Raw genomic sequence first — 17539 nt, 5'->3', positions numbered from 1 at the left:
TTCTTTTTTTTATTTAATATTATATTTACTTCATAAAAAGAACAAGGCATTCAGGTTTTTTATACTGATTATAAATGTATTTCTGTTTTCTTTTAGTATCTTTAATTTAATTTGAAAATTACTACTAATGATACTTTTTTTTTATTATCTATATAAATGGATGTGTTTATTGATCTATCGAAAATTTAAATCATAGCCATAAAAATTATAATTCCTTAAATTATATGATCACTACTTTAAACTAGTTAATTAAAAACATTTCGTAGTTAAATTATGACGTTATTTAATCAAAATGACTGATGTCATTATTTTTATTATTCTTCAAAATTAATATTTATTTCGTATATATACTAACAAAAGTATTTTTATCCCAAAAAAGTTTTCATTCATTTTTTTTAAAATATAATAATGCAAAATGGATCATTTAACATTTGCCTGTACAAACACCAAATAAAATCCTAGAATCACTTCTTTTTTTTCATTTTTACTCTTTTTGCCGCAACATTAACCGTAAATTTATCATTTATTTTTACTAAAATAACTTAACTCGATAAATACACTACCTACTGTAAATACAAACATGAAGTAGGTTTATTAAAGAACAAATAAAAATAAAAATTGAAAATTTAAACATCAGTAAAAAATTTAAATTAGATATGCTTTAATTTTCTATTCAAAATACTAAATTAATTTTAGGACGAAAGGAGTGATATAAACCCAAAAAGACAAAATTTGCATAATGAGAGAGTCCATGCAATAGTTTATGTCAAACTCATGGACAACACAATGGATCCGAAACGATGTGGATTTGTTGTTTTTTCAGTTGTTTTGTTCTGATGGTTGTGTCGTTTTGTATTTGGATTTGAGATGGAAAAAATCCAAAAGTTGAGATGGAAAAAATCCAAAGTTGACATGCAAACAATAAAAGCTGTCCCTGCTTTTCAGATTTCTTCCGTCATAAGGTTACGTGAACAGAGACAATCACAGCCAACCAGAGAAGCCTATGGTAAACAGAGAGAGAAAGTTTCCAACTTTCCAAATACCCTTTTCATCAGTTAGGACAATGACTACAAATTAAGTTGAAAAACATTCAATGTATGCAAAAATGCAACAGATTATTATAAATAAGTTCGACTAAAAACTTGATTAAATTAAGGATTGAGTCACTGTTTTCTTCAAAGAATTCCAGTTGATTATTTCATTTTGCAATTTCTTTTATTCATTTCTTTAAGGTTTATGTTTCAAAATATTATGACTTGTTTCTATCCCACCATTGCCTAACAGCCTCTTCAACTGGTTCTTGAGGCTTTAATCCTTGCATTGGAGTATAACAAAGAAGGTTGGTTCGAAAAAAGTTTCTTCAATTAAAAAGAGGTAATATAGGAATAAGCTTCGACGTCTTGCACATTCAATATGCATGTATAAGTGGAGCTAACAACAAATTTATTCCAGAAAACAAATGGTCCTATTTCTGCAAAATTCATTCTCATCAAATGTCAATTGGGTACCCTTTGTGTTTAGGGATGAAATAGAAGCAGGACTTAGTCACGGAACTCATCCATGAATTTTTCATGGAACTCTGTCAAACGGGAGACAATGGCTGGAATCTTTTCTTCTTGGGGCAAAATGGTGCATCTGAAATGCCATGTGCCAGGAACCTTGCGAGAAAACAACAATTTACCAATACAATCAGTTTACAATTACCAAAAAGATGGAAAATGCTACTTATTTGGAACCAACAATCAATTTTGTTGGTTAATCAGTAAATAAATATGCCATTACCAACGTTAATTGAAGAGATAAGGCATTTTCACAAAAGATAATACATAGACTAACCTGTCCAAAACCAGAACCAGGAACAACTACTACTCCTGTGGCATTAAGCAACCGCTTGCAATAGAAGTTATCAGGTGCAGTTTTTGCCTCCTCTGCAGCTTTGATAGCCTTTTGGGACAGACGAATTTGGGGAAACAGATACATTGCCCCTTCTGCTTTGTTGCATGTTACACCCTCTAGTTTGTTGAATGCATCTTCTAGTGTCTGTCAATAATAAATGGCAACAGAAAGCAAAGATTAATCAGTTAAGGTTCTTGATGAAAGTGATAATGGGATTGTAAATTTGCAAATATTCTAGTGAAAATGGTTGTCATTTCTATAGTGTGAGTGAGAGCCCTTCAAAATGAACTTCGGTGGTATAAAACTATGTTAATCAAATCCTTGCATGCACTGGGAGGAAGGGTTCCTTAGAGATGTTCTAAAATATTAATCTTGAAAGAGAATTAAAATGTTGTTGGTTGATTTTACTATTTCAAATTATTTCCTAGGTAACTAACCTTTGCACGCCTAGCAAGCGATGCCAAAATATTTCCCTTCTCAGCCATGAATGATTCATAGGACTCGTCTCCAACCTGCAGAGGATCATTGAATATTGAGTGTGAAAGACAACATTAATATCAATCTAGCAATGGAATGACAAAAATGGCAAATTTTTATAGAAAATCCATGTGCTAAATATACACGGTTTACAATAACTTTATGACACTGTTATTTCACATGCGACCTCATTAAAGTTAAAGAGGGGCATTCTGGATTTACAGTGGCAAAGACATGGAATATCAATACTCCAACAGAAGTGGCACAGAGCATTCTACAGTAAAAGCACCAATATCATTGATGAATAAAGAGTCACTATTCTTGAAAGGCAATATCCTAATCATGTATAATTCCTTCCAACTCACCATGTAACTCTTTAGCATAAGGGTACTCAAGATATGTTAATTCTACGATGGAACTCTTACCAATCTTATCATGATCAGAATTAAGTTCAATGTTCTTTTAATTATTCAAACTAAATAAATATTCCCCCCAAAAGAAATTCGACTTAGAAGATGCAAGGAGTTAACCTTAGGTGGACTCATGACCAAGCTTGCAAGAATTTGACCAGAGATATTAGAGCAAAGGTTGACAGATGCCATTTTATATATTTGCTCCCTCACTTCTGCAGAAAAGCCAGTCACCTCCATATAACCTCCTCGTTTCCCACACTCCCCATGGTAGCCTAAGGACAAAGAAAAAGGCATCTTCCATCAATATTGATCCCTTATTAACATAAACTTCTATTCTGTATTGTTATTATCAATTTTATACCAACTTACCTTTGGAGACTGATTGAAAGGATACTAAAGTGACGTCATTCTCACCATATCCCATGGACCGAGATACCTTCTTGAATGAGTGAAATTTCTTCTCAGGGACATAAACATTTTCTTGATATACCTTCAAAATGAATTTCATGCATCAGAGTAGTATTATGCTTGTAATGGTATATGTCATACAAGCTTCAGCAACAAAGTACTTCCCAATATATATTGTGACAGAAAAAGAGTTTGCCTAGGATATGGTAACCTTCATTCCCAAGATTCATGAAATGCAACCATGTTTTAACTAAATTTAATTGTGTATCTAAGATTTTCAAGAGAGGTCAATTTACCTCATCAGCTAAAAGAACCAAACCTTCTTGCTTGCAAAAATCTACTATATGGCGCTGGTTTTCCTCAGAAAGAACCTGGAGGCATGACAGAAAATCCATGTTACCAAATTTAACAAAAGACCTTCGCTTTCTGAGCATTAAACATCCTTCAATATCAAGACTTGATTATATCAGACAGCTAATTATAAACTTAAATAAGCTTTCATCACACATCAATTTCACCATAAAAATTGAAATAAACTAAAAATAGCTTGTAGAAGTCGTAAGTAATTTTCATTAACCCAAATAGGTTCCACACAAGGTCTTCAAAACATCCCCCAATACTGCATAATTATTAGTGGCTCACCTGCCCCGTTGGATTGCCAGGATTTATAACAACTAAAGCCCTAACATTGATGCCCTTAGACTTGGCAACGTCCAATTGCTTCTTGAGTTCAGGTATTTCCAATCCCCAACCGCTTGCTTCATCTAGATAATAAGGTACCTTTTAAAAAAATATATATATATACCAAAGTTAAGCTAATACTCCAACCAAAGTATTATAACAAAATAGTTCACATTCAAAGTTTCAAGTGAATAAATTATGTAAACTCTTACATATACCATTTTTCTTATTTGTCCTTTCAAAGATGGCGCAGAACCAATAACATCATAAAAAAGAAAATGAATATAAACATTGACCAAATTAAATTTTGCATTATGCAATTGCATGGAGCAAACATTACCAAGAAGCCACCATGGAGGGCAATTGAAGCTGAGTATAGAGGATACTGTGGAATGGGACACAAAATACCATCATTTTCCGACCTAATAAGTAATTGCATCATGTTATGGACCTGAAAACATAGAAGTGTTAGTTTTTAAAACTTATTCAGAATATAAATGAAACAAACTCTTATCATCATCTAAAACCATATAGTAAATATCAAAGGCAAAGTAGAGACATACTGCAGGGCTTGCACCATCTGTCATGAAAATGTCATCAGGATTAGCAGGAAAACCATCACGCTCTTCAATTCCAGCAGCTATTGTATCACGCAAACCCTTGACACCCTGACATGGAAATATGAACAATTTCATGGCCCTGCCTCTTATACCATAGAAATAAACCATATTTGATAACCCAATAGGTACCTGACTGTGGCTATAGGCACCAGTTGCTCTACCGGGAATCTGTTCCACAATCTGCCAAGCTCGTTCTATTGCATCAGCGCTGCAATATGCCAAAGGTCAAGTTAGACCAAATCGCCAGTAACGAAAGGAACCTTTATTCTGTTCCATGTGATAGTAAACTACAACATTACAAAACTGAACTAAAAATGCCGTTGACTTATTCAAATTCAATTTGCATTCTTAATTCTGTACTCGTAGGTTTTTTGACAGAAGTTTGTTATACATTATAATCAAATTGAAAATACCACTGACTAGACCATTGCTAGTTACATATGCTACTGCAGTCATATGATTATACATTTGTTACATCAAAAAAAATCTTAGACAGATTGCTGCTTCACAGTGACTAGTTATCTAGATGCTGGCAGTTATTCTATTTATTTTTATCAGGTACCTGAACAAACCCTGTGTTTCACTTTTGTCCAATATAGCTGGATGATCAGTTAAAGCAAGAACCTGACAGAGATGAGATTGTCATAATAAGCATTGCTTAATTTGTATTTAGCTACATTCACTGCACAAAATTATAAACAGCAAACCTCTCGGAAAAAGGTTATTGGAGACTGGCCAAGAGACTGAGGATTTCCAATGTTGCAGTAAAGTATCTATATTCAGATAAAAGAAATGTGAGAGGAATAGACAAAACAAGAGTAGATTAACAGGTCACGAAGTAGAAGCGCAGTGAAATTACAGATAGTCTCATCCCCCTCAACCTTTTTTTCTTGGAGGGGATGGAGGTGGGAATATTTTAAAATAAAAATAAAAGTTCATTTTATATTTATTTCATCTTAAAAAAAAAAAAGGCATCTCATGCAGAATGACTAAAATTTATCCTGCAAAATTGGTTCATTTCATCAATCAATTTTTTTTTCAAAACAAATGACCAAGGAAAATTCCCCATTGCAATTACTAATTGTCTTACTATTGCAGAGATGTAGAATATAATCATCTTCAAGAACAGTTTAAATGTTGATACTATAACCACCAACTCATTCAACTAATTTATCCATTTATATTGTTGCATCATAATTAATACATTTGATCCAAAGAATTAAGAATATAAAGAAATAGGTAATCATAGAAGGACAGCCTTGGGACAATAATTGGAGTTTTCACCCTATTATGGGAAATTCAGATGTTCTAGTTTTGGAATTAATCTACTACAACTTTACTAATACAAGATAAGACTGTCCGCTACACAGTGGGTTCACCCCTTGCAAGAACACCATGCACATAAGAAGCTTTATAGAACCCCTTACATACCTTCCTGAGAGTTAAGAAAAACACAGTTCTATTTCAAGTCATATAGTTGAAAAATACAAGTACCTCGTCAAATGGATGAGAACCGGGATTGGCCAGTAAATCCTTTTGCAAATTCTGCAATATTAAGGCGTTGTAAGCAGAAAGTATTGCAACAATTGTCCATAGAAAATTCTGAAGTGACCAATTTCAAGCTATATTCCAGGAAAAGCCATGCTAATAATTTCATGTCAGAGGAGAACTTAGTTTATCAGTTATCAATTTATTTTGTCAAAGCTAAGGTATAAAATGTATCCATCTTGGAATAAACGAAGGCAAAAATACTTTTTCCATTAATGACCTAATTTGAATATGTACAGTCAAATCACAGTACCTGAGCAAGTGTGACAACCTCTCCTCTAACGGCGTACTCACATTTCAGAACCTAGACAACAAAAATGCATAGTTTCAAATTACCAAATAAAATATGAAAATTGGTGACATAACCAACTTATCTGAAAGAACAAGAAACAAGTGGGGAAATATTCTACAACACGATCGCACTTTGTAAATAAATAAAACATTTCAAAATCCATTAAAACGGCCTACACCATAGAACAAAGATATATCCTCAATTGGAAGTACGGTGAAAATAAAAAAGAATCTCTTTTTGCTACTACTCTTTTCACCAATTCCAGGGTTGAACACAATTAGAAAGTAATTCAACACTCAATTGGGCATATAATAATAGAAAAATGAATGACCTATAACTAGGTCATCAGTCACACCACTAGACAGAAAACAAAGGAGAAAAAAGATCAGTACCAAACCTGACTCACGGATCAACAACAATAATAATTCGCATGCCTTTAAAAAGTAAAAACAGCTATAATTAAATCAAAGGTCGATCCTTCGACAAAGAAAGACGTTATACAAAGCGTGCAAAAACCAAGAAAGAGAACCCCAAAAACATCAAATCCACACCACGCTTTTGCCCAGATAAAAAAACACGATCACACAGCTCAAAGCTTGCAACTTTAGCACACCCAGAAGTGACAAAGCGAAAAACATCAAGCGTGATGGCAGTGAAAAGAGAAATGAAGGCAACACAGACCTTTGGGTTGATGTTTTGAGCAGTGACAGGGAAAGGTGAATCAGAAGCCATGGAAGAAAAAGGAGTAGAAAAGAAGAAGCGATAGGGGGAAAACGGATAGTGAGAAGTGAGAGAGGAAGAAGCAGGAAAGGGAGGGTGATTGTGATTGTGATGATGACGATGAAGAAGGAATGAACGGTTGAAAAGGCGCCTGAATCTGTCTGCAACGATTCTCCGCATTGTGAGGGTTATATATAAAAAGGGGAGGATGGAGATTTGAGGGTCTGGATGTGCTTACAATGTTGAGAAGAGACAGAAGGCGCGTGAGTGTATCTAGAAAGAAACAATGTAAGACTTGTTTGTTCCTTTTGGTGAACTTTCCACCTCAAACTTCCACGCCGCCCACAGTGTGTCAAGATCTCAGCCATCCATGCACTATAAATAGAATTTGTACTTATACCTTTCTTTTCTTTGTTACTACGTTCTTTCATTTTATAAATTCTTTTATATCAATTTTTACTAATGCATTCATATCAGTTATTTATTTGTTAAGAATAACGAGTATTTATTTCATTTATCTATTATAATGGAATAAAGTAAGAATGTTTCATCAAAACACCACGTGTGACTTTTTTTTATTCCCAATAGTACACCATTCCAATTAAATAAAAAAGTAATTGTATGTAATGTATAAATATAAATATATAAATTCAGATGAATGTAATGTTGTTTCATGAGTGTTTGTATTGACGTTTCAATATAAAGTATAGTATTTTTCTTACAATTGATCATTTGTGCGATATTGGTGTCTATTTGATTTCTATTGAATCATGCACATTGATTAATTACTCTAAGCGAATGAAAATAGTGGATTTTAATGACTTCTTTTTATTTGTGTATTGTATTACTTGCGTTATATTATGTGATGCTTGGAAGGAGTTAACGTCTGTGCTTCTAATTTGAATGGATCTTGGATTTATGAGTGATTTCACAAAATACTAAGGGAATTATTGAACGGGACAAGAGTGTATATGGATTGAATTTTTCAATATTCAGTTTAGATTTATTATAGATTTTGAATTTTTTTAATATTATTTATTATAGATTTAATAATAAAAACAAATTGGATCTATAATTTTCAAGTCCATTTTAACTAATTTACTATATTGGAATTCTTTTTCATCTAATTTAATGGAAGTAGATTAATTCTATATTATCAATGAGATTAAATCCAATAGATCCATTTAATATCTTTAATTATTGGGTGAATTGTATACGAGTTTAGTTGATTAGATTTGACCCTTTAGCTTAGGTTGATTCAATTTAACCTTTTGTCTTGATTGATTCAGTTCGACCTTCTATTATAATAGACCGAGATAGATTTTAGTTGATATTCGATCGAGAACCTCAGTCGACCTTTGACCGAAATTGACTCGACCAACAATTGAGGAGCCAACTTGATTGAAATTTGATTGACTTTCGTCTGAGATCGACTAGAGTGCCTTTGGTCCAATGTGACTTAGTCAATCTTCGATTGGCGCCAACAAAACCAACCTTCAGTGAGGGGCGACTTGATCGACCTTTGTTGGAAACAACTCAATCGACCTACGTCGGGCACGACTCGAGATGACCTTCGACTAGGACAACTCGAGACTGGCCTTCAGTTGAAGACGACTCAAATTGACCATCAGCCAAAAACAACTTGAATTAACCCTCAATTGGGGATGACTCAAACTGACATTTGATTAGAGGTGGCTCGGATCAACCTTTGACCATGCACGACTCGAACAGATCTTTGGTCGAGGTTAACTTAACCAACTTGGACCGACCTTTGACTAAGGCCAACACAAGCCTACCTTTGGTCAGGATCAACTCAAAAATCCTCCCTCAGATCGATTTGGTGGGGCTGATTCGGGCCAACCTTTGATTGTGACGGATGCGGATCGACCTTCATCAGAACTAACTCAAACTAACTTTATGTCATAACGAACTCGAGTCAATCTTGGACCTAGATTGAATCGGTCAATCTTTGACATCGGCCGACTCGATGGGATATAACATCCCTTCAAAATATTAATAAAAAAATTAAAAAATTTTCGTATATATTTTAAATGTATTTATTTTGCATCATCAAGTAAAATTAAAGCATTTAATTATTTCACCAAATAAACGTGCTATGATATTATTAACCCTTTACTCTTCAATGTACATCCAAACCATCATTTATGATATTATTAACACAAGTCATACATTAATATTAATATTAACATGTTAGATGAAGTTAATAAAAACTTAGAGAACCCAAATAATCCATAATTATGACTGAAATAGATACTCAAGAACAAAGTTGTCCAAACCGTACTTTTATGGTCATAAACCAGGCCATATATATAATAAACTATTATCTCAAGAACTCTACCTTGCAGCTCAACTTGACATAATTAAATTTATTGTATTTTTGTAACATAGCATTATTATCACTAACTCAATCAAGTATTTTCTTAAACAAGTACCTTCAATTAAATTTTGAGCATTAAGGATAAATTTGTGTCACGTGTCCTAATAAATCATTAATAACAGTATTATTATTTTTAATTAAATTAAAAATCATAGTAACTTCGTTCATCAATATTTTACAACTACAATTTTGAAAAACATTAAATAATATAATTTTTAATATAACACAAATTTTACATCTAAAAAAAATACACAATGCATACAATATCTATTTAATTAATTTAATTAAAATGAATTCATTTATTTATCAAGTCTACATTTTTAATAATAACTTAAAAATATAGTTTTAGTCTTTCAATTTTAATACGAAATTGGAATTTGTCTATGAAATAATGAAACATTGTTATCTAAACTTTATAAAAAAATAAATATATTTCTTTTAATTTAATTACATTAAATTTTTAATCTTTTTTATGTATCAAAAATGTTTCATACTAATTGATTTGTTTATGTCATTTAATATATTTTTGCTTTAATAGTAGTTGAAAAAACATGTCTGACATGTAAAAGAATTTAAAAATTTAATAAAATTTAATTAAAAAAGATTTCATTCACTTTTAAAGTTTGAATATCAAAATGGATCAAAATTTTAAATAAAGAAGAATTATAATTTCATATTAAAATTTAAATACTAAAACATAATTAACCTTTTAATAATTGTTATCATTTTCTAAATAGAAATTTTATTTACGTACTAAAAACATACTTAATCCTTTTAACAACTTCTCCTATTATAATTTTACATATAATTACTTCAAAATATATAGACTTTTTAAAATACAAAACTTTTTATTCTTTAAAAAATTAACTTCTTAAATTAATTACTTTCCCAAAATTTCATTCTTTTGAATTTCTACCTACTTCTTTCTTCCCATATTATTATTACTAAATATAATTACTTTTTTTCAATTTTATTTTCCAAATAACCACCATATTTTTTTTCATTCAAATTTGTGTTCTCAATTTATTTAAGTTCTTATTTATCTTTCCTCTACTTTTCCTTCCTCCATATTTTTTTAAATAAAAAATAAATATATAAAACCAAATTCGGAATTAGTTTCTTGAGAATCGAATTCCAATTAATTTTCAACTACAATTTGTCCAACTACATGTCAAAATTGGGCTCTTTGGAAACTAAATACTACCTACAATATGGTATTGAAGGATATAAAGAAAGAGAGAGACTATACTAGTGGGGTCAAATTTTCCAAATTTTGGATATTTTATCTTTATGGTGCAGTGGCTACTTTTGTTTTTTCCCACAGAATTAGCTAGTACCTTTTCAGTGCACTCAATGATGGATATTTCAAAATGTCTATACTTTATATAATATCATTTACATTTACCAATTATTTCACCACAAGCCTTTCTTTTTCTCCTTTAAATGGATTTTATTTTCTGCTTAACGAATAAAATTAACTTTATGTATTACAATCATATTCCCTCACATGACGGCTTTGGAAAAAATATGAAGGGGCTTTCATCCATGTAAAGAATGTACGACATTACTACCTTTAGAATATTTATATAAAATTGTGGTTTGGATATAAGTACTTTTTTCTTATCATGTAGAGTATCACTAAATTCGTTGATGAATAATCTATATTTAAAAATATAATTGACTATTTTAATAAAGTAACCCCCTCTTAGCAACCCTTTTTTTTTTCACACAGTTGAAACACGAAATTATTTAAAAGAAAAAAAAAGTCAAACTTTAATAGTTTTAAAATGTATAAAATTTGTTGAATAGGGTTGAATCATAATCTTCTTATCTTTGATAAGCTAATCTATTATAAAGTGGGATAATAATAATTTTTTAATTTTTCTTGACAACATTTTAACATAATTTATATATTATTATTATTATTTAATTCGTCCAAAATTATTATTAAAATAGTATAAATAATATTAAAATACTCTTAAAACAATGTTATCAAAATTATAATTATTCTAGAAAGTGTCATTGATATTTAATAATCATTATTTTGATGCTTTCGAGGGCAGTGATAGTTGAAACGTTGAATTGAATAGTTGGATTTGTAATCTGTGGTCCAAATTACATCCATGGTGGTTTGTACTGTGGGGGAATAAAATGTTACACTTTTTTTCTCTTTCTGTTTTCTATCATTTTCTTAATGACGTCATGGCTGACTGTTTTGTTTATCAGAATTGGTGCTTTTGTTGCATTTGGTTCCACAGATCATAAAATGGATATTGTTGGCAAATGAATTGCCATCTGATTTCCCTCAATTAAGGGATTTGTTGACGCCATCTTACTTTTGTTTCAAATGTCAACTGTTCTTTTGTATAAATATGTGGCTACTTCTATGATTTCTCAACTTTATTTTATTTTTATTTATTATGTAACAAAAATATTGTTTTTACCGTCTCATTAAATATATTAAAAAATATTATTTAACAAAATTTATTAAGTTTTTTTATTATGGAATCTAAATCTATATTTATTGAAAATAATATTCATATATTATAATTAATCTTGCTAATTTAATATTATAATTATTATTTATGATATAGTATAATTATGTTATTATTAACTGTATTATTATTATATCTTGAGTTAAATATTATTTTAATGAAAATATATATTTATGTTGATTTTATAAATATAACTAATATTTGTTAAAAATATTTACTTAATAATAGTTTATATTCACTATGTTTAAAAAGATATTAAATTTTATATTGATTTGAGCATTAAATAGTATTTTACAAGTGAATTTTCTCTTTTCAAGTAAAATTTATTTATTTATCTACAAATTCACCTATAAGATCACATATCTTTATAAATATATATTTATCGATAAAAAAAACAAATAGTTAAGAAGTATTAAAAAATACTTATTGAAATAAAATCATCTCATTTTTAAATAAATTGTAAATATAAAATTACAAATATAAATGTATTAACACGATGTTTTGAGTAATTTTTAATTTTATTGATATTCGTGAAAGAGATCAAAACCTATAAATAAGTAAAAAGAAAGAGAGAAATAATATTAATAATAATAATAAACATGCATACATGCAAAGACAGAGTAACTTATCGCATATATGCATGAGATACAGTGAAATATTGAATCTGAGAACTTGTGTTGAAGCCAAGCCATTGTAAAACTGAGCAAAAATGGTATCACTTGGTAATGTAAATTTATGGTATCTCTCTCTGAAATGAACTTTGAGATTTTTTCCCTGACCAGGACATATATCAATAAAATTTTCTCAAGACACCTATTTTTTAATAAGAATAACGAATTTATATTGTGTAAAGTTCAAATTTTGGTTATTTAAAAAATAAATTTTGACCTCATTTTGAGATATATTTTGTAAGAAAAATAAATTAAAATTTCCAATAATCAAATTTGTTTGACTATTACACAGTAATTCGTTCCAGTGTGTAAATAAAGATAAAAGTGTGTTCTTCCGATAATTTTTATTGACATATATGCTCGTTAGGAAAAAAAACTGATATTTGAAATACCTTTTGTTTCTTTAAAGATATTTGGTCTAATGGATTCATTTATACTAATTAAGCGTAGAATTATTTAAATAAATTTTATGTTATTTTTATAAGCTTTATAAGGTGGCATAAACATTCTACATAAAAGATCACTCCAAGAATAAGGTTATCCTTCTTTAATTTAATTTTACAAGCCTTACCCCTAACTTGCATATTAATACGTAAAACATTTTATTTATTAATGTCTCAACTTTATAACATGAAAATTCTAAACAATTCACGAAAGCAATAGACAATTTTACATCATACATTCTGATGAGTTAATGTTTTTCTAACATAAAATATTTTTCATAAACAATCAATGGCATTTTTAATAACCTTACAGTTTTTCCTTTCAGTATAAATGCTTTAAATGACACGCAATTGTTTACCAAACTCGCAGAACATTCAAACAGTAGTTTCCCCTTGGAATTAACATATTCATTTCTTTTCTCTTTTTTTTTTTCATCTGAAATTTGACATATTTTCCAAACAGAAGAATTTTATAAACCAATAAAAAGTAGGTCAAAAAAATGCGTGTAGTGTAGTAATACATGTTAGAAGAGCGTGATTAAAAAGATAAGTTAAATAACCCACAGATTCTTTCTGTAAGTTTGCATCACGAGTGATTCTTCCTACACCTCACTGCCTTCATCCTGCACCCCCAATTTTACTTTTTTACCCTTCATTAATACCGCACTTCGAAGTGCGTTTTAATTAATTTTTTCCTAACCGCACTTCGAAGTGCGTTTCTATTTTAATTAATTTTTTTCTAACTGCACTTCGAAGTGCGTTTCCTATTTTAATTAATTGTTTCTTTCTTAACCGCACTTCGAAGTGCGTTTCCTGTCTATTTAATTGTTTCCTAACCACACTTCGAAGTACGTTTCCTATTTTAATTAATTGTTTCTTAACCGCACTTCGAAGTGCGTTTTAATTAATTTAAATCCAAAATAATATTTAACATTACATATAATAATTATTATTTAATTCAATAAACAATTTAATAATTATTTCAATTTTATAAAAAATTAAAAAACTTAAATAAAATTAAATACATAATAAATAATATATTAAGAAAATAATAATATGTTGAAAAATAACAAATTCAACAAAATTTAACAAACAAATAAATTATTCAAAATATATTAAAACAAAACATTTTATTTAACAACTAACATAAAAAATTAAATTTATTATACTAACCTAATAAAAATAAAACCTAATAAAATAAATATATACTAACCTAATAAAAAAATTAAAAAACTAAATCCTAAAAATCTAACGCACTTCGAAGTGCGGTTTGTCTCAGCCTGCCGCAGATCGAAATGCGGTGGTGGGTTTTTGCTTTTCGCAGATCGAACTGCGGTTTCTCTTTGGAGGTGCAGGAGGAAGTTGCCGTAGTTCGAAATGCGGTTTCTCTGTGAAGGGTATTATTGGAATTAAAATATATTTTGGAGGTGCAGGAAGGATAACGTGAGGTACAGGGAGAATCACTCTTGCATCACAAGGTGGAATCAAACTGCACAGCTGCATTTGGCAACCAATCAGGGCCTTGGATAAAGGACTCCACAGTGAACCTATCTGCATCGGTGTCCGTGAGAGTGGGCTTATAACCGGCCCATTTGACCCTCTTGGACACGTCAGCTCCTGGCCCATTATTCTGATATTCTGCGTAGAAGATGGTACTTACAGGTTCCACATTAGGGACCCAACTCATCCACCCCACCGGATTCAAGAATGACCCAATATCAGATTGCATGATGACAGTGGTGGAGAAATCTTTCCATGGCCTGCCAAGGTATGTGGGAGCAGTGAGATTGTTACCCAGAGGAGTGATCGTTGATTTCTGAACTATAATTCCAGTGTTCTGGTTAGGATCTTTCTTTCCCTGAGCTGTGATGGTGTTGAACTGGTTTGGTAAAGGCTGTCTAGGCATTATTTTGCAATTTTGGAACACAACTGCTGCATTGCCAAATATGAAGTCTATGGTGCCTGTAATGTCACAGTCACGGTAGAATTGGCGGTTGGAATGAGCATAGAGGGTATCTTGGAAGCCATCAAATGAGCATCTGAAGAACACAGAGCGATCTGACCCAGATCTCAATGCCACAGCCTGGTGCTTTGAAGCACCTGCATTGTTCACAAACCCTATGTCTTTGGCTATGAATCCCTTGCCTTTAACAGCTGCAAAAAGTAAGAAATTCCTGTTAGTAATAGGCAGTGATGGTATCCTATCTTACACTATCGTATTCGTGTGTTTAATGCAAAAGTTAATTTGTTAAATTTTGTACCAACATCATAGTTTCAAGCATAAAAACAGGTCAACACCTAAATCCATATCTATTGTCTGAGGACAGCATTTATGGATGTTGGATATAGGTGGATGTTAGGTATGAGAAGGTAAAGCAGACATCACATGGGAGGTCATGAATGATGCAGAAAACAGCATAATGATTGATGTGTCGTGTTACAGAAAGAGCTGACAAACAGCCAATTGTGCGAGAGGGGACACATGATCACACTTGATAGCATGTGGCTCGCCAGAAGCACTAACGCACTTGCCACATGCTTCTCCATCAAACTTGTTTTTTTTCCATAACAATGATGAATCCTCACAAATTCGGCACTTGTTATATTCAGTATACTTTCCTTCATATGTTTTAATATGAACATAAAAAGTTAAGAATATTTTTTTATACAACTATGAAATCATCGGGTATATTTTATCAATAAATCACTCAAATTAATTGCAGCTATACAATCAATTTGTTTTCATTTTCCATAAATCTGATTATGCACACAGAACAAAATTCATGCCGAAGTATGAAAGGGAAATAATCAAACCAAACTCCCAACAGAAAATATAATCATTCTAGACCTTCTTAAATAATGCACCAATTTTCTAACATAGAATTAAAAGCACAGTAACTGGTGATAAAAAAAATGCAGAAAATAAATAAATAAATAAATTATATTTACCGAAAGTTGCAGTTTCGAAAGTCGGCGTTCCGTCTATGAAGTTCCGGTTACCGACGATGACGGTTTTGTCCTTCCCATCACCGTAGATCATCACATTCCACGTGTTCTTATCCAAATCGATGTTCTCCACGTAGCTCCCTTCCTTCACGTACACCGAGAATCTCTTCTCGCTCTTCTTCGTCACCAACTTCAGCGCCTCGCCGATCGTCTTGAACTGTTCACTACCGTCCTTCGCCACCACAGCATCCGGCGTCGATTCGTTGTTCTTCTCCTCCAGCAGCCTTCGCTCCGCCGCACCCAGCCACTGCGGAAACTCTAGCAGCCGCCGGTGGTGATCCGGTTTCTCGAACTGCGACAGCAACCGAAGGATCTTCGTCACGATAGCCAAGCTGTTGCTCGCGAACTCCGTGGAGTTCCTCATGGCGGTCTCGATCTCCTGGAGAGAGCCGCGAGCGGCGGTGGAGTTCAGCTCGCCAAGCGCGTCGAGGCACGTGTCCTGGTCCGTGAGCGTCGCGCTGAGCCACGTCTCCACGTCGTTGACGCTCGCCGAAGAAACAATCCTTCCGGTGACGGTTCCGAGCGCGGAGATCGAGTCTTTGAGGCGGTCCAACGCGTCACCGATGACGGAACTGCAGACGTCGATCGCCTTCTGCAGACGCGCGTCGTGCTCCGCATTGGCACGGAGCTTGGAAGGGAAGCTGGAGAGCTTGTAGAGCTCGTCAATGGCGACGCGTAGCGAGAGCTTGAAGAGGAGCTCCGGGTCGGTTGTGTTGGATTCCGGCAACGAGGATATGGAGGAGAAGCAGGAGTCAGGGTAGCGAGTAGCCTTGCACACCGCTTTGAGTGACGCGGCCGGAGACAACTGAGTTTGCTGGGCCGAGTCAGATGAGGGCGACGATTTGTTGTTGCGGTTGTGTATGACGACCCCTGCAACCGCAGCGATGATGACCGCAATCAGAACGATGGAAGACACTGTGATGATTATGATGCGCTTACGTGTCTTCTTCTGATAGGCTTGCTGTTCCAGCTCGTCAACTTTGCCGTAGCCCTTGAATGACTTAATTGTATCCATTCTTAGGATCTGTTTGGTTTGCTCACACTATCTACTCTGTACTAAAAAATGGCTCTTTCTAGCTTCTATACTTTCCCTTTTATATGGAACTTTGGTGGCATTTCATAAAAGAAAAAATAAACAAATAAAAGACACGTTACCAAGTCCTACGATTCAACGTGTGACATTTTAGATTTACGTGAAACGTTACTTTTTTCACTTTAATAAATTAGTAACACATGATAAGATTTTATTTTATTTTTCTTTACTTTACTGTGGGAGATTTTTATTTTAATTTAATGTTAATTTATTTTTATGCTTTGGGATAAGAATGTGAAGAGTGGCTTTTCCATAATGCTTCTTTGCTAAGATTCAATGCAATCAGCATCTAAGAACAAATTCATTTTTTTTATGAAGAATAAACATCGGAAAGGTTAGCATTCACCATCATGGTGTTTCGTGTGTTCATTGCATTCC

General features: G+C 32.3%; 2 protein-coding genes across 2 annotated transcripts; both read right to left on the bottom strand.

Moving 5' to 3' along the window:
- Positions 1–1340: 1340 nt before the first annotated feature.
- LOC124846948 (alanine aminotransferase 2-like) lies at positions 1341–7375 on the bottom strand. Its single transcript, XM_047324320.2, has 15 exons — positions 7017–7375; positions 6297–6347; positions 5990–6040; positions 5203–5268; positions 5058–5119; positions 4625–4703; positions 4439–4543; positions 4216–4326; positions 3837–3974; positions 3491–3565; positions 3156–3276; positions 2904–3058; positions 2334–2408; positions 1837–2040; positions 1341–1658 (listed from the first exon to the last, which is right to left on the bottom strand). The coding sequence occupies exons 1-15, from the start codon at positions 7233–7235 to the stop codon at positions 1542–1544; spliced, it is 1629 nt and encodes a 542-aa protein (XP_047180276.1). The 5' UTR covers positions 7236–7375; the 3' UTR covers positions 1341–1541.
- Positions 7376–14146: 6771 nt separating this feature from the next.
- On the bottom strand, positions 14147–17190 carry PME1 (pectin methylesterase 1). Its single transcript, XM_047324323.2, has 2 exons — positions 16012–17190; positions 14147–15216 (listed from the first exon to the last, which is right to left on the bottom strand). The coding sequence occupies exons 1-2, from the start codon at positions 17081–17083 to the stop codon at positions 14534–14536; spliced, it is 1755 nt and encodes a 584-aa protein (XP_047180279.1). The 5' UTR covers positions 17084–17190; the 3' UTR covers positions 14147–14533.
- Between the last annotated feature and the right edge of the window lie 349 nt (positions 17191–17539).

The sequence above is a fragment of the Vigna umbellata genome, chromosome 11 (genome assembly GCF_029865625.1).
Source record: "Vigna umbellata cultivar VRB3 chromosome 11, Vumbellata_1.0, whole genome shotgun sequence".
Taxonomy (NCBI): Eukaryota; Viridiplantae; Streptophyta; class Magnoliopsida; order Fabales; family Fabaceae; genus Vigna; species Vigna umbellata.
The sequence above is the reverse complement of the archived record's forward strand: the minus strand, read 5'-3'. Positions and strand labels throughout refer to the sequence as shown.